The sequence below is a fragment of the Scomber scombrus genome, chromosome 7, assembly GCF_963691925.1.
Source record: "Scomber scombrus chromosome 7, fScoSco1.1, whole genome shotgun sequence".
NCBI classification, from domain to species: Eukaryota; Metazoa; Chordata; class Actinopteri; order Scombriformes; family Scombridae; genus Scomber; species Scomber scombrus.
The window spans coordinates 25,868,861-25,889,654 of NC_084976.1; the positions used below are offsets into that span (position 1 = coordinate 25,868,861).

At 41.9% G+C, this 20,794-nt stretch overlaps 1 protein-coding gene across 1 annotated transcript; it reads left to right on the forward strand.

Moving 5' to 3' along the window:
* The first annotated feature begins 2,835 nt into the window (after positions 1–2,835).
* iglon5 (IgLON family member 5) lies at positions 2,836–17,848 on the forward strand. Its single transcript, XM_062423172.1, has 8 exons — positions 2,836–2,842; positions 2,977–3,055; positions 5,790–6,022; positions 7,737–7,856; positions 13,288–13,419; positions 13,696–13,816; positions 14,905–15,056; positions 17,745–17,848. Exons 1-8 carry the CDS (start codon positions 2,836–2,838, stop codon positions 17,846–17,848), a joined length of 948 nt encoding a protein of 315 aa, XP_062279156.1.
* The last annotated feature ends 2,946 nt before the right edge of the window (positions 17,849–20,794 follow it).

Sequence of the window (20,794 nt, forward strand, 5' to 3'; positions counted from 1 at the left end):
AACAAAGCAATCCATCTGTCAAGAAGATAATGATACACAATTGCTTCTCCTGCAGTGCTTTGCTTGCAAGTGTAAAAAAGGGAGACCCCCTGCAATGTCCCAAGACACGGATGTTCTCCCACCTCTCAAATCCAGATGTTGGTCTCATTTTCTTGTTTTTGACAGCCCATCCTCACAAGAAAAATAACATACTGTAAGTCTAAAATTCAGGCCAGCAAAAAATACCTATTTTTACGTTTACGCCATCCAGCAGCCGTAGTAATTCTGACCTGAAGAAGTGACGCAGTTCAGATGATGTCAGTATCAGGTGATTTGATAAGACCCGCCTTATTAGGAGATAAGGCGGGTTGGATGGGTGGCTTAATATTTGATGGCAACTTTTTCCACCCCGAATTGGAACATTTCTTTAAGAACCTTAATGTTGTGGTGTTTACTGTTGGTCCTATAGGTTGTTGTGGAGTGCATTACTACACTCCACAACGGCTGCTACTAAGCATTCAACAAGAGTGACAGATCTGTCAAAAAGGGTTATACATCAGGGTATGTGCATGCATGAATCAGGGAGGTTGGATGCTAAATATTTGTGTATGCATGTGTTCCCCTGTTTCTCTTGTTATGTATGTATGTGTGTCTGTACGCAGCCACACATTTACGTCTCCCTCGGGAATGTGAAGCGAATCTTTGCTGTGTTCGTTGCTGTGATAAACTCAGACAAACCCTCATACATCCCTGCAGGGTTGGCTCATCGATGAGTGCGTGGATTGCACGTCTGTGATTGGCCCCCTTGGTTTAGTGTGTGAGAAGAAGTGTGGGCTGAATGTGTTGACCTGGTTATCATGTTGTGCGGCGTATGGGAGTGGAGGCAGGGTGATACAGGTTTTAGAAAGCGAGGTGCCAATCGAGCTGTGAAAATGGGAATTGAGTAGGGAAATGGGAATAGCTCCCCACTGGTTTGTAACCTTCGCAATGTTGTTTGGAGCATTCAGTGTATGCATACATCATTCATTCAATCAAACTGTGTGTGCGCGCGTGTGTGTTGTGTGTGTATCCCTGTGGTTACATTATGTGATAGAGAGGGCCTATTCTCGACATGTGTGCCTGTAAATGTGTACGCGGGGTGCTGTGTATTTATGACAGCATGTCACACCCGTCTCCAAGCCCCAAGCCCTGGAATTGAATTGAATTAACCTAAATAAAGTCTGGTGTGTAGAGTACAGAGCACATGAAAGGGAACAGCTGAGAGCTTGAGCTGAGTCTAAGACAGGAGGCATGAGCACAGCGACGCTATGCAACATTACTCCGTAGTAAAAAACTGCAGATAAACGAAAGCTTGTGACAGTTTTTGAACATTGTACACAATGGCTAATATGCTACACCCTCTCCGCCCCTCGAAGGCTTTCAGAGAGGGAGAGATGGAGCCAGTTCTGGGATCCTTGGCCGGCCTAGATAGCACAGAAGCAGTGGCAGCAGTAGCAGCACCCATTAATGCGATTACAGCTTTTAGCGGGAGATTTTCAGGGCCAGTTTTCTTTTGAGACGTCATTAGTTTGTCCTCTTTTCTTGCTCTGCACCGGTATGTCAGCAAACAATCGTACACATTCACCGCCATGAGCAACAGACAACCAGATACTGTTCTGCTTTTGTACACATCCATCCATACTCCACTGGTGCACACACAAAATCATATACACATGAATATGTGAATATGATTATACAAGCATGAATACAGCTTATATTTACCATGCAATATTCGCACAGATCTGCAAAACCACACTAACATCTGCAAACATGCGAAAAGGAGAAAAGGCATTTATTTAAGAGATGATCAATTATTTTTTAGTGTAGTTGGCATTTCTCAGGACTTTCTACTATGCTGTTTGAAAACCTCTAGCATCCATGATGTGCATTATAATTTTGAAGGCTTTCTCATTATTCTTTGTAATCAACTCAGGACCCTCCTTTAAATTAAAACCCACATTGCATTGCTGTCATTTCAGGTTTCATCTCTTAGTGGATTCCCATTCGGCATGCCTAACATGTCTTTGACTCAGCGCACGTATTTAACAAACCTTGAGGTGCTTCTTAGCTCCTGACTGCAGCGGCTTCGTTTCATAAAGTCACCATTTATTAAACCTCAAGGCTAGACCGCAGCAAAAGCCTATTGATATATTGAGGTCATATTGCAGGCAGAGGGAGAAAAAGATTGTTGGAGATGGAGGGAGGGCACAAGCTCAGGTATCTAGTGTCATGCTGCGATTTGGCAGAGTTTAGGTGGACAGAGCCAGGTGTCTTACCAGGGAGCGGCCTGCCTCAGTAGGCAATATCACTGCCAGCATATAAGGTTTTTGGTTATCTTTGTTTGCAGTCCAGGCAAGTTCACAAAAATGAGTTCAAACTGTTTTGAAGTTGTTTTTTTTTCACCTCAGTGTGTCATCTCACAGATGCCAAGTCCGTATTTCCTCTTCAGCTAATAGCTCTTAGGATGTGTGCCTGTTCTCGTGTGTGTTTGTAATATATGTTTGTGCTTTTGTAAGCATGTGCTACTGTTTTGTATGTGTGTGTGTGCATTTGCGCGTGTGTGTGTCTCTGTGTGTGTATTGGTAGGCAGGATGAGCATCCCTTCTGTTACCGTTGCTGTCCCTTCATTTCACGCTCCGGCAGCTCCGCATGAATCCTCTTCCCTCGGCTCATTATCAGTGCTGTTCAATGAACGCGCATCCCACCAGAATGCAGGGTAAAACTGAATCATTATTCAAGTATGGGGGTCAGTGCAGACATTGTGACTCTTTTGTTTTGTATATTTAATACTTTCCCTTCAGAAAATAAGTAAGCAGGATGCAGAGTACACCCCCGCCCAACTCGATTTGGTGAGGTGGTCGATCTTCAAGCAGCAGGCTTGAGATTGATGAACAGCAGTGGAGCGTCTGGTGCCATTATTGGATGCTCACTGGTCTCTTCTCTCATTTTTCTTGGCAGGGTCCAGTGTTCACGGAGCAGAATTCGGACACCTGCCGGACAACATTACAGTTTTGGAAGGAGAAAGCGTCACTTTGAGGTAACTCTTGATCCTACACCTGCACCTGCTAATTACATGAAAAACATGTTTGCTTTTCCCGTCCACCTGTCATGCCAGATTAATTGCCAATTTTCTGTCACATAACTTCAATTAGGCATCCCACATTGTGCCATATTTCCCTGTCCTATAGCTAATTGAATAATAATACCTGTCAGATGTCCCTAGAGCCATCCAGTCTGTCCACAAACACCTTCTTTTTCCTTTTTTTTTTACTTAGATGTAACATTAAATGATGCACAGGTCTTCTCTATGTGTGGATGAACCCTGCATCCAACCACACCTGCCAAACTGTGAGTGATAAAGTTAAAAAAACAGTTTTCCTCGGCTCACAACCAAGCAAAAAAAGCAGCCAACTTTTTTTCCCTCGTGAGGATGTGACCCGGCTTAGCAGCGTAAAAAATCAAAAATCAAAAATCCAAGTCAACATTACTTTCATCACCTTTAAGCCTACACCTCTCCAGATCTCTGAACAAAGTCCTTTTAGTCCTTTTTTATACTTGAAAGAAAAGTGAGCCCCGTAGTAAAATCAAATATGTTTTTCCAAAGCCAAATGCAGTTCTGTCAATATTTGTTAACATCAACGAGTCTCTCTCCAAGTTGGAAATCAAAGAACCACAAAGCTGATCTATAATATCATCAAGAGTGTAGCCTGAAGCTGTACTATTGACGCTTTTGAAAAGTCAAATCTATGGAACTTATTTGGGCATTTTGCACACCTAAAACCCTCAAAAGAAAGCGGCTGGGTGGTAAAATCTGTGCTTTCAGAGTCATATTTTTCTGTCTTCACAGTTTGGTGTCAGTATTACTTTACAAGCATTTCTCTAAACAGTGGAGCCATGACCACTGGTTTTAAACATTAAAATTGTTGGTTTTGGTAACGCCCTGCAGTTCTTTAAACCAGTTTGGCCTTAAAACCTTTCAAAACTAAACTATGTTTACTTGTGTCCCCTCTTAACAAAATGCATAAGTCTACTGGTTTTGACCAATTCAACCAAAAGCTGATTTTTTATTTTGTTTTATTTTTTCCAAACTTTCAAGAAGAGCTAAGATTATGCACAAGAAAACACATATTGGTTCAAACAAACTGGATTATAGTATACTGGTTATTTAGTGTAACAGAATCGTGTTTTCGTGCTTTACTCTCCTGTTCACCATCTTACGATCCCACAGACTTCTGTTGGGGGGCCCCGGTGGACAAATGCTGCTTTAAACCACACTTACAGTACTCTGTCAATTATTCTCTGAGCCTGATATCACAACACATTGTCAACTTTATACCTTCATTAGTAGCAATAGAAATACATATTTTGTAATCAGATGTGTGTCTAAGTTTTGTCTGCACCGACCAGTCAATAGCTGACAAACAAAATACTAAAGAGCTATATAAATAAACTCCATTTTCATGTAAAATCACTTTTGCCCAAGTGGCACAAATACTTGTGTTATGCATGAGACAATACTGTTGTGTTGGCTTTGATGCGGGCCATTAAGAAGAGGCCCATTTGATGCTATTATAGTGCTCATTTCCTCTGGGCTTGCAGTCCTGTAGCAACATCAGCACCGAAGTGATTAATTTTAAAAATAGATTAATAGAGCATTTGTACACAGATAATGATTTTTATGGTGTGATTTATTTACACCCACCAGCCACAGATGTGATCTTAATCAAAATAATGGTCTTCTTTTTCTTTATTTTGTCCAACAAACCAATCTTAGCTTTTTAGAACAACTGTGAGGCTTTTAGATCTTGTATCAACTTGAACATCAGCCCAGTGCCTCGTAGCCTATTTGTTAAAGGCTCTCAAGCTCACCTGCACTGTGGTTGATATGCACTGTGGTGTCACTGCCTCTGACTTGGCAGGTGATCTAAGATCTACCTCAACAGTGATATTTATCCAGGTCATATCAATTAAACATGAGGACCAGAGAGGCATGTCCTCGCACAAAGTTGAAGCAGGTTAAGGACATCTAGTGGTCAAGACAAGAACTGAAGCCACACTTCTGGTCTGTGGTTCCCACATCTGGTTTCCATATCTGTCCCTTGTCCTCAGCGTGTTACATTTATTGTCAGTAACTTAATTGAGATTCTGCAGCCATTTCTATACAAGATAAGCTTGCGTTGTTTGTGTGGTATCTTGGAATGCCTTAAAAGTTTATGATGTTATCTTGTGGCCAAGTTATGATTGCTTCTCGTGCAGTAAAATTATATACATCACCTCAGGAAGTTGAGTTGGGTGACAAATTATAGGGGAAAAACTGAATAATTGCGTAGAGAAACACCAAATGCAGTTGCTTCACAGGTCAGGACAGACAGAGAATCTTGTGAAACACAGGCTATGACCTTTGCAGTAAGTGCATTTCCACATAATTGAGACCACACTTATTGCAGATTTTGGAGTGACGTGTCTGACAACACTCTCCACCATCGTTAAAACAGGAAATATTATTTGGTAGAATTGTGTCTCACAATAGCACTGTATTACGACACTTTGTTTTTTCCCTTTGATATGTCAGCCCTTTATATATCTGTATCAGCTGCTGCCTGCTGTAATTCATATTTGCATATATATAAAACATATTTACAAGAAGTGCTTGATTTAGTCATTATGTAATGTTGCACCTTACAGAAGATGATACTTTTAATATCAATACAATCAAACCATCAGGTTGAAACAGGAATTTCAGCTGCTGGTCACTTACTGTCCTCCTACAGATGTCGGATTGATGAGGAGGTGACCCACAAGGCCTGGCTGAACCGCTCTAACATCCTGTTCACGGGGACAGACAAGTGGTCGCTGGAAAAGCGGGTGACGCTGGTCAACAGTAACAACAGCGACTTCTCCATCCACATCGACAATGTGCAAGTAACTGACGAGGGGCCTTACACCTGCACTTTCCAGGCCAATAACATGCCCCGCATCGCCCACGTCTACCTCATCGTCCAAGGTCAGCCGCTAAGTTGAGACAGAATGAACCAGTGATGAGTAACTTTAAAGTGATTATTGCTTCTATGTCCTGACTCATTTATCTGATATATATAGAGTCTGTAAGTTTGATTGCCTTTAGAAAAAAAAAGTAGCACCCAAGGTAATTTAAGCTGCCTTGAATAAAAGCATCTGCTTAAATGGCTTAATTATGCATTTCGTCATTCATCCGAGCGTCGTTGTGTCTATTGGGTGTGATTGAGGTTTGACATCAGGGGAAGCAATTAAAGTTTTCTATGGTTACGTTTTAGTTTTCTTTTTCTGGTAAATCACGCTTGAATGTATGCTTAAATGTATGATGCACAACTTGTTAGTTCATGTTTTTACGATATTTTAGTATTTAAAGGTTTGTATTTATGAATACATCAAAATGTAATTACTTGATTATGTCTTGCTTAAAAGCTTAGTTGGCCTATGTTTGTAGTGAAAAGGTAACACTAAGCTGAAGTCAAGTTGCATCTCACGGTGCCATAATAAGGCAGAATCTAAGCCCATTTGTTCTTTCCACATGGTTTGTGAGGCTTACTCGTCTTTATAAACAGGAAGTTAGGCAGATTAGATGGATGAGGAGGTGTGTGTGGAAGATGAGGTACACACAGGGGCTGTCCAACTGCCTGACTAAATAACTGACAGTGCAGGACCACGGCTGGCGCTCAGTCATCAAGTCAGCAGCTAAGTGAATGAGAGTCTGACTGATCCTGAGTGACATGATGTATTGGTGCAACACTGCCCAAAGGATGGATCTCAGACCTTTTCCTCTGCATGTCAATTTCTATGCATATTTTTGGACTGTGTTGTGCAGATTGCAGGTATACATCACCAGCAGTATGAAACTGAAAACTTTTAACAGGATATATTAGGCACATTCTGCTGGAATGAGCTCAGGAGGCCTGGCTCACAGATCACAGGCGGCATAGACAATGAAAGCTGCTTACTTACAGAGTTTTCACATTGCAATGCAGCCAAACAAACACTCTTGTCTGCAGGGTCCAAAGCTTTGGCACAGATGATCATACTGTATATACCTTATACCAAGTCGCCTGCAATTTCAGCCATAGCTTGATATCACACAAAATAATTACACCCTCAAGTCAGTGCATCCGCCACTCCAATCTGTGCTTTATCGCTGCGAGTATTCAACTCCAGCAAGATAGAGAAAAATAGGATCCGCTGTAGATGTCTCGCAAAAAAAAGTAATCTCAGGGCCAAGCTCATTAAAAACAATGATAATGGGCCATTTAAATTCAAGGGCCATCTTGTTATCAAATTAACTACAGAGATAGCGCTCCAACACTTTGTGAGTTTTGTATTCATTCAAAACAGTATTCATGGGTGGTCATTCACTTTAAAGTAGAAGTAAAAATTGATGTGACTTCTACAAATGTCCTTTTCTTTAAAGTTCAAATAAGAGCTGATGTCAGGAGGAGGAGGAGGAGATGTTAAAGCCCATTCACAGCAATTTAGAATTCATTGCGTTTAAAGTAAACGGTCAAGCATATTGTTGCACAGTTCAGTAAGCACTCAGACACAAATCATTATTCAGCTGATTGCCTGTCTGAGGTGCAGGGATTTGCATCATCCTGTAAACACTTCAGTAGGCTGTGAGACCAATCCTTATCAATACTTTCATTAAAGGGGATTTTTAGGACATATTCTAATAACATCTTGTTTTTCAGTGCCGGCCAGAATCGTCAACATCTCCAAAAACGTGTCGGTCAACGAAGGAGAAGATGTAAACCTCTTTTGTTTGGCAGTGGGCCGGCCTGAACCCACCGTCACCTGGAAAGACCAGAAATGTAAGCTACCCCTCCTTGTTTGCTTGTCTTCAGATCCAGAGATCTCTTGTTCACAGCTTTGCCTTTATCTCCCTGTCTTCACAGTCATCCTTAACCCTGTTCCGCCTTTTAAAGTCTTCTTTTTTTCCCTTTGCAGTCTGAGGGTTTATCAGCATTCAGCTCATGTCCATGTCTTTATCCCCCATTCCTATGTCATCATCCTTAAACCCAGCTGCTTAGTCTGTCCCCATCTTAAATTCATACTCCTGTATTTTCCCTATGTCCCCATGTTTTGTCCCAAATAACCACCCATTATACGTAATTATCCCCACCGCGCCACCAGTAATCATCAGCATCTGTCTTCATCCACCCTGTCAACCAGCATCACGATGCCAACTGACGCTAACAGCCACTTTTGGCATTAAATCAGTTATTTTTAGCTCCCAACAGTGTGTTGAGTCAGAACTAGTTCAGGGTGGTCAGGATGCACAACTTGATAGATGAAGTCAAATCCATTTGATTTCATCAGCGCAGCATTTATTCTGTATCTGTTCCCATCTTTGTCATCACTAATGTCCAGAGTCAAGCAAATAACCGTTATGCAGCCTCTAGAGATTGTATGGTTTTAGGGTTTATTAGCACTGTAATGGTGGTGCTGTGTCATCTGTTTGGCACATAAAGCCAATTGCTATGCTGTCAATAAACCACTGTGCTATGACTTAATGTTCCTAAGTGAATTTTACTACTGTAATTGTTAGCTTTGAGGCCAAAAAGTGCTTGTCACTTTTAACTTGTGTAGTTTTCTAATGCATTGTTGTTTTTTTGTAACTGTCAGTTCAGTTAGTTTATTTCTTTGTGTTTGACTCCCAGTTATCAAGTAAAAGATCACTGAATAGACATATAAGATGTTATTGTTTTAAGAAACAGCTTAGCATATTATTTATGTGGTCTGATCTGCTCGCTGCAGTTGTCTTTCTTTATTGAAAAAGACTTACTACAGAAACTCTAAAGCCCCTTTGGTGAAATAACAGTGAATTTAGTTTGTTGTGTGAAATATGAGCCTGTGTTTGTGCCAGAAGATTTCAAAATATCTTGGGTTGAACTTTTGAATCCGACACACAGCAAGTTTCATAGGGCGATATGACACAACAAAGATGATTTTTTTAAAACTCTCACAATGTTTTGACAGTCAGATAATGAACTCTTTTCGAGGTCAGCATTGCATCAGCGTCATCAGAGTTGCTGTATGGTTAAGGTTAGTACATTTTATTATTATGCAACATTATTTGCTGTTTTGTATCTTCACTACAGCAACAGCAGCAACACAGATCAAATTGCTGTGCCACGACAAGCAATAATAAATAGGTCAGTGTGAGCAACTACTGAACACAATGTAATTATACTGTTAGGCCAATAAATGCACACACTACTGTAGTGCTATACTCAGACAGCTTTGGGCTTGCTCAGAGGTCTGTTCTACTTTCGCTCCCCTCTGTATGTCCCGGCTTAGCTTGCTGTGAATGCGATGTCCTTCCCTGCACAGCCAGTGTTTGTGAACCTATGCAGTACAGTACCTTGGGCAGGGACAAGCCTGTTGGTGATCACACACCCACAGATACACAAAAATATAGAGGAGAAAAGGTAACCCATAAAGCACGCACCTGCAGTCTTGCACACAAACACATTACCTTATGTCACAAACTCTGTGCAGTTGTCCTCACTTGCAGGCCCACAGCATTTCTCCTCTGTCAGCAGTAATCCTCCCTCTCTAACCACCCTCATTGTCTCACACGCCTCTCTCCTCTCTCCCCATAACCCCTCAGCTAGCCGAGAAAGAGATAGGGGCCGCATTGCTATTCCATGGGAGTCTCTGCAACCAAGCCATCAGTTGCAGGAGACCAGGGGCAGCGGAGAAAGGGGGGTGTGGGGGGATGGACGAGCCCAAAGAAACAGCAAGAAGCTGCCAGCCATCTGTCCCCATTACTCAGAGACTGCGTAAAGAAACTGCAGGGAGGGGAGATGAGGAGACAAGTGTACGTGGTGGAAGGGTTAGTGGAAAATGTGTGTGTACACCGAGAAAGTGCAGTAGAAAGAGGTGCAACTTGCAGACGGCAAGACAGCAAGACAGACCTGCGCACGGTCTTGTCCACAGTCTTGGTACCACAGAGTCCTTGCTCACATACAGATTGTCATGCTGCTCTGCACTGTTGTTTGCAGGCACCATCTGCTTTGTCTTCACCAAAGCACAGATACTATCAATCGGACCCATTCACTCTCAGTGGCATCCATCAGTTGACCCACAGAGACATACAGGCATTCTGTCTCATTCAGTTAAATACTCCAGTGCATCAGAGCCTTATCATTTGACATCCCATCCATTAAAACACACAGACACAGGCTTAGCATGAATGAATGAAGTGCATGGAGAAGTGCATCCAAAGAAAACAGTCAGGTTATGGTTTGTTTGGTTGAGATAGGTTTAATGATTTGGGAGTAGTGGAGTAGCAGGTTAAGGAGTGGCTTTATATGTAAATGAGGAGCAGGTGTTCAGGTGGGTGTGGAAATCAGGTGATTGGGAAAGGTGGTAAAGTCTGGAGGTATGCGTTCAACAGGTGGAGGTGTTGCCAAGAAAATGTTAAATAAAAATCATTCTATCTTGGTCACAGCTCTTTAATAAACAAATGTAATGTGCTCTAATCAAAACAATGTTTTAATGTGATGTACTTATGTTAAATTATGAGGCTGAAGATATTGTGTATTTTTGTTATTGCCAACAAATCCCATGAAAAGACTAAAACCACCAGTGCATTAGTCCATCTCTCCAACTCCCTTACCGTGTGGCTCTCAGCCTCAAGCCCATTTGTTCATTGAAGGCAATACAGTAAATATTGAAAAACTAGTCCCAGCTATGCAGTTTACTCTTTAAATAATGCTAAATAGTTTACAGAAACAGCTGGGCACTGTTATTTAGAGAAAATTTTACTCAAGCAGGAGTAGTTTCAGCTGTGGATTCAGTGTGCTAATGAGTAATACAAATGTATACATATCCTAATGTTGGCTGCTTATTTTTTTTGTTGTAGTAATTTTATGCATGTGTGAAGAGCACCAGGACCTGGTTTAAGATCTGCTGTAGCTTTAGCTCAACCGCTCAACTAACACGTCTGTTCCTTACTCTTCCAAATGACATGTTTCACTGTCTCAGCCTGTCCGTCCTTCTCCGTTTTAACCCCACGTCAGACCTCTCTGCCTCGACGGTAGTTTTGGTAATGGAAATGAATAAGAGAAGCCAAGAAATCAAGTGGCCTGATGATCTAGTCAGGCTCAAAGTGCTGCCGGGGAAATAGAGCACGGTTTCACTGTAGGGCAGGTCAAAACCCCTGATCCTTTTTCCCCCCTCTCATTCACACCCCTCTCTCTTCTCAGGTGCAATCCAACTATCTCTGGTGGTCAGGAGTCAGGCTCCTTCAAAAGCCGTAAGTGGTTGATGGAGCTGTTTTTTACAGACCCATTGTAGGAGTGCCAGGGGCCGGCTCCAGTCAGATATGATCTCCCACCAAAGTGGAGAGAGGTGTGCAATGCAGGTCCTGAAATCTCAGAGGATGGAGAGGGAGGGAAAGAAAGTGAGAGTGAGAGGGCTGCTTTGCTTTGTCATATTACATCACACATTGGTGCCAGTGATGAAAAGTCCATAGAAAAACAACCACATCAAATACTCAATTCAACATCTCTCTCAGTTTCTTTCTTTATGTTACTGTTTCTCTCTTTTCCCTCTATCTTTATATCTGTGTATCTCTTTCAGTCTGTTGCACGGTATCTTTCACAAATTACCACTCTCTCTCTCTGAGTCTGTAATGCGTTCTCTAGCCCTCGATTGCTCCCATTTTTTATTTTCTTTGTCCTTTTTATTTCTTCGAAGTCATCTGTAACAGCCTTGTGTGTAATTCCTCTAGTGCTAGCTGTCTGATTCTATCTTTTTTCCCACTTTTTCCCCTCTGTGCCGCCACGGCTCCCCCTCTTTGGCATAGTTGGGTGCCCTGCCTGCTTGACAGAGATGTCACAAGAGAGCTGTATTTATTAGGCTAATGGAATGAGTGAATAACATAGCATCCACCCCACGCCGACCCATCACCCAGCACCTTCCTGCACTCACTCGGGTGGCACAAGCAGCCATCACCGCGCCTGTCGCTCGCTGCTCAGCCTCTGCCGCAGCAGCTGCAAATAATCGTCTCCAGCTCAGTAGCCGCACTAATAATCCTCCAGTATAATCTTCAATTAGAACCGCCGCGCTAATCTCTGACAGGAATAATCGTGGCGTTTAGGGTCTTTTTGTGTGTGTGTGTGTGTGTTGCTCACAAACGTGATCAGGAGCCATTTGTGTGTTTGTGAAGGGAAGTAAAGGTCCATTGATTGACAGTGGTTGTGTGCGTGTTTGGGGGGGGCGGGCTTTGAAAGGGAAAAGTGAGCTGCAATTTAAAAGCTGGATTTCCTTGTTAGTGGTGAGATTATATATTATGTCGTGTTCCACAGTCTGACTTCTTTAATGGGGTAAAGGGGAGAAAAAACGCCTAATGGTTTTGGAGGCTGTGAGACAGCCGGCTGCTAAGACTTGCAGGAAGGAGGGGGTGTACTCTCATTCTTCTTTTCTCTCTGCTCTCTTTCTCTCTCTCTCACTGCCACTGTCAATCCAATAACACCCTCAACATCTATTCCCTCACATGAAGGAGCAATAACTTGAAGTCCGTCCCTTCGACTCTACCCTCTGAAGAGATTCTGTGGCTGTTTGTCGCCTGAGGAAAAGCAGGCAAAGTGCGAGACTGACTAATTCGGTTGTGGGGGCACCTGGGAGTTTGTCAACATCAAAAACCAGCCAAATATTCTTCTGCTATGTAATGTGGTGAACAAGCCGTCACCCCCTGGTGTGTCCACTGCTCAGAAATAAAGCTTAAGATTTCCCCTGACATTGAAAAAGTAATGGTGTTAAATTATATTTACTTACTTTGCATCTGTAGAAAAAAATCACCAACTAACCCTTTACTTTATTGAACAAACCAGCCCAGGGCCCTTCATTTGCATCAAGAATCAAATAATATTGATATTATGACTGTAATTTAAAATTATGTACATCATCCTCATTTTTTTAAATGAAATGATTGATTTCAAGCAGCAAATTGTAATTTAAATAACCAAAATGCATTGATATGCAGGTATCACTTTCAGAAAATAGTCCTGAGATATATTTTCTCCAAATCCTCCAGAATATACATGATATCCTGTTACTTGATAACTTGATGCCTTCCCCATGGTCTTAAATCATGTTAACTGTAACAATGTGCATCTCTTCAGCCCACCTGCAGCAGTATCTCAAGTGGGGAATCTTAAATCAGTCGCCTGAGTGATTTTGTGAGTGATTTTTGATATATAGTGACCTCTGACCTCTACTTTATGCCATTAGATGGGTTGGTGAGTGACGGGGAGTTCCTGGACATCACAGAGATCAAGAGGCAGCAGGCCGAGGACTACGAATGCATCACCAACAATGGAGTAGCTCCACCAGATCAGCGCAAGGTCAAAGTCACAGTCAACTGTAAGCACTCCTCTCTGCATCACATTGGTGATCATTCAGGTCACACAGCTGGCCCCCCCTTGTTATGGTACAATGATGTATTAATGATATATGTAAATAATGTAGATGCATTATTATGTATGAATTCATACATCTTAATTTTGTACTCTCAGGTGGTTTTTCAACACTGGGGGCAAAACCAGGGCTGACTTGACTTCTCAGTGAAACATGTTAATTGCTGAATACTTTCCTTCAGTTTCATATAATTTCTTCCCTTTTGTTTTGTATTTTTGCCAGACCCTCCCATGATCACAGATATGAAGAACATGCCAGCCCATTTGGGTAAGACGGCCATTTTGCGCTGCGAAGCCATGGCAGTACCACCAGCCTCTTTTGAATGGTACAGAGATGACCACAGGTGAGACCACTGAAGACTTCAGTCCTGACATGTATATAATACAGTGTAGACGTTGAAGGTGGTATTTGTAATATATATATTGGAACTTAACAGTACATTCACAGAAAATCTCTCTAACCTACACTGTGAGCACTCATTTTAAATGTCAGTATAACCGATCATAAAACACAGTTGATGTCATTAACCCACACTTGTGGTTGATTTTGTGATCTTGATACTGATTCGATTACAGTGCAACAGCCCAGGAATAAGAGTTTTCCTGGTTAACAGGTGGCATCTATGAGCCACAATCAAATCACTGTTTAATACCCATCAGATGTCTGACAACTGAAACGGACAGATGGGAACAGACAGATCTAACCAGGCTGTATCTCTCCATCCTCTTCCTACAGGGGATGTTGACTGTGGATGTTTGCCAATGAATAGAACATTCAGAAAAGTTTTTGCAATTTTTTGTGTTGTTTTGGCATTTCAGTGTTGACACAGCTCTCTATTAAACTGATCCAAAACAGCTACAGTAGTAGTTTTCACACATAAACCGCATTTCAGATTTCGTAGTTCGGTATATGGACGTGTCGGCAGCTGCCCATTGGCCTAGTCTCTGACATTAATACAGGCTTGAGATAATCATGTATATTTTTGCCATCTCTGGAGAGGAGAAATATTAGCTTGTTGGAGACCTATTTGTTCTCTATTTCCTTCACATAAACTGTCCTTCCAAGTAAAGGGTCCCAGACAGCATAGAAGAGTTGGGGTGATTTGGCATCAGGCAAAGCAAGAAGCAGAAGTGATTAGACAAGCTTTTGCCAGCCAGAAAGAGCTGTTAATAGAGTATAATGGGCCCCAGCAGGAGGTATCTGTTATTTATGGACTGTTAGATTTCACTATTAGTATAAGGTGAGGCACAGCCGATGTGTGCAGTGGGGCTATGTTGTGTGGTCGTCTCTGGAGAGACGGAGAAAAATCCTCTTATGTGGGCTGAGTCACTGGGTGTGATGTTATGCTGTGTTTTTTTTTTCTGTCACACTTTTTCTCATTTTCTTCCTGCTTCCTTCCTTCACTCCCGCTCTCCCACCACTACCACCCAGGCCGGTAGAGAGTGACAACACCCTGAGGATCAAAAACGAGAAGACGCGCTCGCTGTTGCTGTTCACCAATGTGACAGAGAAACACTTTGGCAACTACACTTGCTTTGCCTCAAACCGTCTGGGGGCTTCCAACGCCAGCATGCTGCTTTTTCGTAAGTTATCACACAGAGCTACATGCGTGTGCATACACACAGTGTGCATTTATGCAAACCCAGGCTTTCACAAATACAAAAATACGTTGACATTTATCTTGTGTGACTATCAATCAACATGCAAGAGCTTGAACAGACACACATTTGAGACACACAAAACGATACAGATGCAATGACACACTGTTTTCCCTCTTCTCATTTTCGCTCTGCACACCACAGCATTTTCTCAACCCTCTCCTCCCTCCTTCTCCCCATTTTCATTATTCTCCGCCCCATTAAAGCTTTGCTTGCCTATATTACCATCTCTCTCTCTCTTTCGTTCACACTCTCACCCTTCATCTCTCGCCCATACACACTCCAGCATGCATACACGTGCAGGCACACACAGACAGTTGCTCTGCTCTGTCCCGTTACCCTAGAAGTTGTCATTTCTCTCCAAGCCCAATTCACATTAACCGTCCCCAATGAGCGATTTCCTACCCTTCCATTTCCCGTTACCCTCCTCCCCCCCTTTAGTGCATTCAGCATTACCATCTTAAGTGAGTCCTTCATCTATCCCCTTTCTTCTTTCATTCCTTTACCCATTATCTCGGCCAGTCTCCCTTCAATGACTCACTATACCGTCAGACCCATACATCTTCCTGCTCTCATTTTCCACCACCGCTGCCACTTCTGTCAGCCTATCTCTCCATCATCTGTCCTTCTGCCTCCTCTTTCTTTCCTAATCTCCTCCTGCCATCATTAGAACACAACAAACCCCTCTCTGTTCTGGACCGGGCACGGAAAATCAGACCATAATCGGATACTTTTGTGGCATTTCTATTCATATGCTGTCCCTCACTGTCATTGCCTCCCTTGACTTTGTTTCCCTGCCTTTGTACCTCTCTGTTCTCCATTTTAAAAGGTGCCACAAGTAGCATTTTAACATCAGCAACCCACTATCACATCAAAATTGCAGCATTATTGTCTCAACCAATGAGCCTATTACTGAGACTACTGGCAGCATATATTAGCTTTCACCCTACATTGTTACATTATACATAAAACTGCCCAGAGGCCAAAAGGTACACAACAGGAAGAGAGTAGGTTAATTATGGTTTCTTGTAACCGTCCTTTCAAGCATGATGTAATTTCCAGGCACAAATAATGTATTCTTGATGGTATGTTGAATGATATTGGATAGGATAATATTGATTTTTATTTTGCTTTCTGGAGAACAATTCTTAGGCCATCACTTCAGTATTTAATGGCTTTGTAACTTGAGATGAGACACGTTAATTATGGAATTAAATGGACCATTCACAAGGGGAAAATTCTGATATGTCAAACACAGGTGTAACTAATAACATTAATTGATTAACAGGCTATATTCCATTTAGGTATTCAAGTGCCAGGGTGCTTGTATTGTGCATGTGGGCTCTGGAGCTTAGCTTTCTGACTCCTACTTAATGGAATTGAGCCATCATTAATGTTATTAGTCTCACCTGTGCTTGACAAGTAAAAATTTCTATAACGTGTTAACTCCTACATTTCATGGCTTGAGGTGAACCTGTTACAGAAATAAGAAATTCAATAAAACTTTCTCTTGGTGGATATTTTAACATGTTGAACACAAGTGAAACTAATAAAATTAATACTGGCTGCAGTCTATTTAGGTCTTTCAGTGCCAGGATGCTGTTACTGTGTTTACTGGCTCCCTGGCTTGGCTTTCTGGCACACTTAAATGGAACACAGCCATTATTAATATTATTAGTTTCACAATATGACAAGTTGAAATATCAGAGCCAAATTTCGATCCGAAAGATGTGAGTGGACAACAGAAACGTCACAAGCAAAACTTTAGCAGCAACCTTAGCAACAAAGGCTGCCGAACCGACCACCGTTTATGGGCATGCTGACCAGGAGATGTAAGCTCATTGGCAAGGTAGAAAAAACAGTGGCAAACTAATCATTCAGGGAAGGTAAAAAAACAGACTTTTGACTTGGAAGGAACATTTCTAAATATGTTAGCCTCAAATATTGTAAACTTGACCATGTTTAATTTAGATCCAACATCAGAACAGTATATGAATAACAGAAACCTGCAAAAATCATAATATGTCCCCTTTAAGTACAGAAGTCTCTTAAATGGGGTCCAAATGCCATTGTCATTTTAATATGATTTATGGATTACAGACACAAAAATAAAGCCCAAGGGATAACACGTTCAATTCTGAAATCCAAAAACACATCACCACATTTTAAATTAAATACATAATAACAAAAAATAACTCCCACATAAAACTAAATACAACAAAACAATGAAATAGCTCTAGTAAAAATATCATAAATCATGATTTTTCATCATATAATAAAGAAATGTGGATTTTTGAAAGCCCACTCCCAAAAACAACACTATATAGAACAGCTGCAGATGGTGGGGTGTAAAGCTGTTGGATTATAGAGGATGTAGTTCTAACTATTAAAAAAAAAACTCCCTATCGTTTTTACAAAACACAAGCAAACTCTTAATTGTTTGCAATGAGTATACCGAGGCATAATAATTCATTCAGGTAATTAATTGTAATATCTGTAAATGTTTACACAAGCTGTCACAAACAAAGACCATTTACAGCTCGCAGTGTTTTCAGCTTTCTGTGTGTTTTTAACTTTTTCCTCTTTTCTTTTGGTTCTTTTGTCTTTGTTCAGGACCGGGGGCCATACAGGGGCGAGGGACCGGTTTACAAGCGGGGATGAGTGTCGGCATCTGTGTTTTGGTTTCCCTCTACACTGTTCTTCTGCTGAAGGTTTAAAGATGGAGCTTCGACTGGAATTGTCCCTAAACGTCCCTGAAAGCCCCCCTCTCCCTCCCTCCCTCACCCCAACCCGACCCCCTCTGCGGAAGGAAGAAGGAAATGAAATTCTTTAATTACGAACCCATCACTGTGAACAAAAAGAATATGCATTATTCCAGGAGCCATTGAGTCATTGCATCAAACACACGACCACATCACCCCCTTCCCCAAACCCCAGCACCCTCAATTCAATTTCGAGGTCAACTCATTGTCATCATCTCTTCCCCTCTCTCTCTCTCTTTCACACACATACACTTAGTCTGTTTCTCTCTTTCAGTCTCCCAGAATGCCTTGCAGATTTGTCTGACTTGGTACGTCCGCCCTGACATTGTTTTCCCCCTACATTATAACCACTGGGCTGATGTTGATAGAGAGTGTATATTAATGATTATTGTGTCGGTGATCAATGAGGAAATAGCTAACAACTGGACGATCATTTATGTAATATACTGCATAGACTAATGACTGACCTACAATGTTTGCCTTATGGAAATGATTAATATAAATCACAGTATTATGGTGGATGAAATGATAGTTATAATGTGATACTGGTGGTCATGTGACCTTTTGAAAATTGTGAACCCTTTGATCACACACCTTCACACACACACACACACACACACACACACACACACGTATGGCTTTTTGATTTTAACTGTGTAGCAGTGAACCTGCTATGAATGATGTCAAAATGTATAAAAAAAGGGTGGGTGGTGTCCGTCTTAACTCCCCCCTTGTGTAATTTGGGTGGGGGGGATTTATACCAAGGTTGCGCATGTAGACCCCCTCACTACCCAAACCTTTTTATCCCCCCCACTCCCCTCTGTTCAACGTGCTCTGTCTAGTCCCCCCTTCGCATCGCTATAGTGTTCTCTGCTCTGTGTCACCCTGCCCCCCCCCCCACCCCCACCCCCACCACCGCCCTACTCCTCCCCTTGATCCTCCCCAGTGTAAATATATGCAGTACAGAGGCCACGCCAGCGACCTCAAGTTGCCTGGTGCTGAACGACATCTCTTATCTGCCTCAACTATGCTCCAGTCTTCTGAAGCAGCAAGAGACTGTCCAATGACAACGATATCTTCTGTTTCAAAGCTGCGGCTCCATCCTCTTTGTCGCTTGTTGATAGCATGTACCGGTTAGAGATGTTCCTGTTGTGAGTCCATACTTCCTACACCCCCCCTCCCTCCTTACCTGCCTCCCTCCCTCCCTCCCTCCCTCCCTATCTCCCCGCACTGTGTCTGTTTTACTCTGCAAGGTTACCTGCTTTTACTTTTTTGGTGTTAATAATACTACCGATGATGATGATGTTAATAAGTATTTGAATAACTATGAAAAGTAATTCCATGTGAGAAAAAAAGTGAACAAAATCTGATGGTAATGAGCCGTGCGTGGGAAAATAATTTTTGTACTTTACTCTTGAGAAGTCACACACATTGAACAACTACAATGAACAAAAAACAAAAAAAAGAAGAAAAAAAAGATGTTTTCGATGTGCTCTATTTTGCCATGACAAGCTTTTTAAAAACACATTTGAAACAGTCTGAGGGATTATTTCATCTGAGTCCAGAAGCAGTGAATGATGACGTAATTTATAATTTGTAACAGTTTATGTATTGGACTTTTTTGTCATGCTGTGAACTGCATTATACACTCATATACAGCATATTTGTTCACTTATCATAGTGTCTCTCTACGACCAGCTAGATAAATGATTTGGAACCATGTCAATCGCTGGTCGTGGGCATAAGTCTGTTCTTGTCCGGCCAGGCCACAGGCAGATAAAGATGTAATTAGCCATTACCTGTGGCTGGCTAAGTGAAGGAGTCCAGGCTCCACCTGTCCCTCCTGCCAGCCAGTGATGGCCCCCATAAATCAAGCTCAATCCTGCCACAGACAGGAATCCTCTTCAAGGACAACCTCGCCTCGGTGCACCAGTACTCCCTCCAATGTGTACCTGTGACATGCAGGCGTGGGCACTCCAAAACCCCCATGGCACAATTATTCCGCCACTTCCCCCACACAGCACAAACAGTGGGAGGTAAGCCCGTATTTCAATACAGTGGCACTCGTTTCTCCGCTGAAACACTGTTTCATTCACATGCAGCTACTATATGCAAATTTGCCACAACAAGCCTGCACGGAGAGATGAGTTTATCCCATTTGAACCCTGACTACTGCAGCCTTAAAGGGGAGTTCCTCAGTATTGAATCAGTTGTCTGAATGTGTTTTGTTTGATTTTGTTTCAAACCAGCAATAACCCCTAACTCGACTGTGCAAGAGGTATCAGATATGGTTAAAGCTGTGGTGTAATAGCTGAAATATTGCCATTAACAAGGTATATCAAATAAGTCTGTTGTTGTACTTTTACTGTGTACAGTACTCTGAAATGATTGTGAAGCTCTGTTTAAATGGCCCTTAATCTAAAACACTACATGTTGTACTCAAAAAGTCTTGCCCTCTGCAATGTAGTCGGGTTGTCCGTGTGACAGAACACACACTGTTTGTGCATGCATCTTGTTGCTCCAAAAATAATGACGGATTCCATTTCAAGCACAAGAGCAGGTCGTTTGGTCAGTGCTTATTTTTTCTGTCTCACTTTTTCATCCTCTCACTGTCGCTGTCTGTCATGTTGGGTTTTTTTCTGTTTCACACTCACATACTGTACACTGTTCCATGTCAGCGTCCCACTGGATTTGTCAGTGGCATATAACATCTGTATGTACATAATCTGTCCTTGATGAAGAAAAAGAACAAAAAACAGAAGAAAAGATCAACAAAAAAAAAACACGGACAAAAAAACATTCTGTCATGTTTCTCAATGTGGGTTTGAAAAAAGCACGTTAATGTTCGTGTATGGGTGGATTTTGAAAAAAAAAAAGAAGCTAACTTTGTATGTTGTGTTC

Coding starts and splice junctions, on each gene's coding strand:
- iglon5 (XM_062423172.1), top strand. Junction 7,857..13,287: donor CACCTGGAAAGACCAGAAAT/GTAAGCTACCCC, acceptor TTATGCCATTAG/ATGGGTTGGTGAGTGACGGG. Junction 15,057..17,744: donor CGCCAGCATGCTGCTTTTTC/GTAAGTTATCAC, acceptor GTCTTTGTTCAG/GACCGGGGGCCATACAGGGG.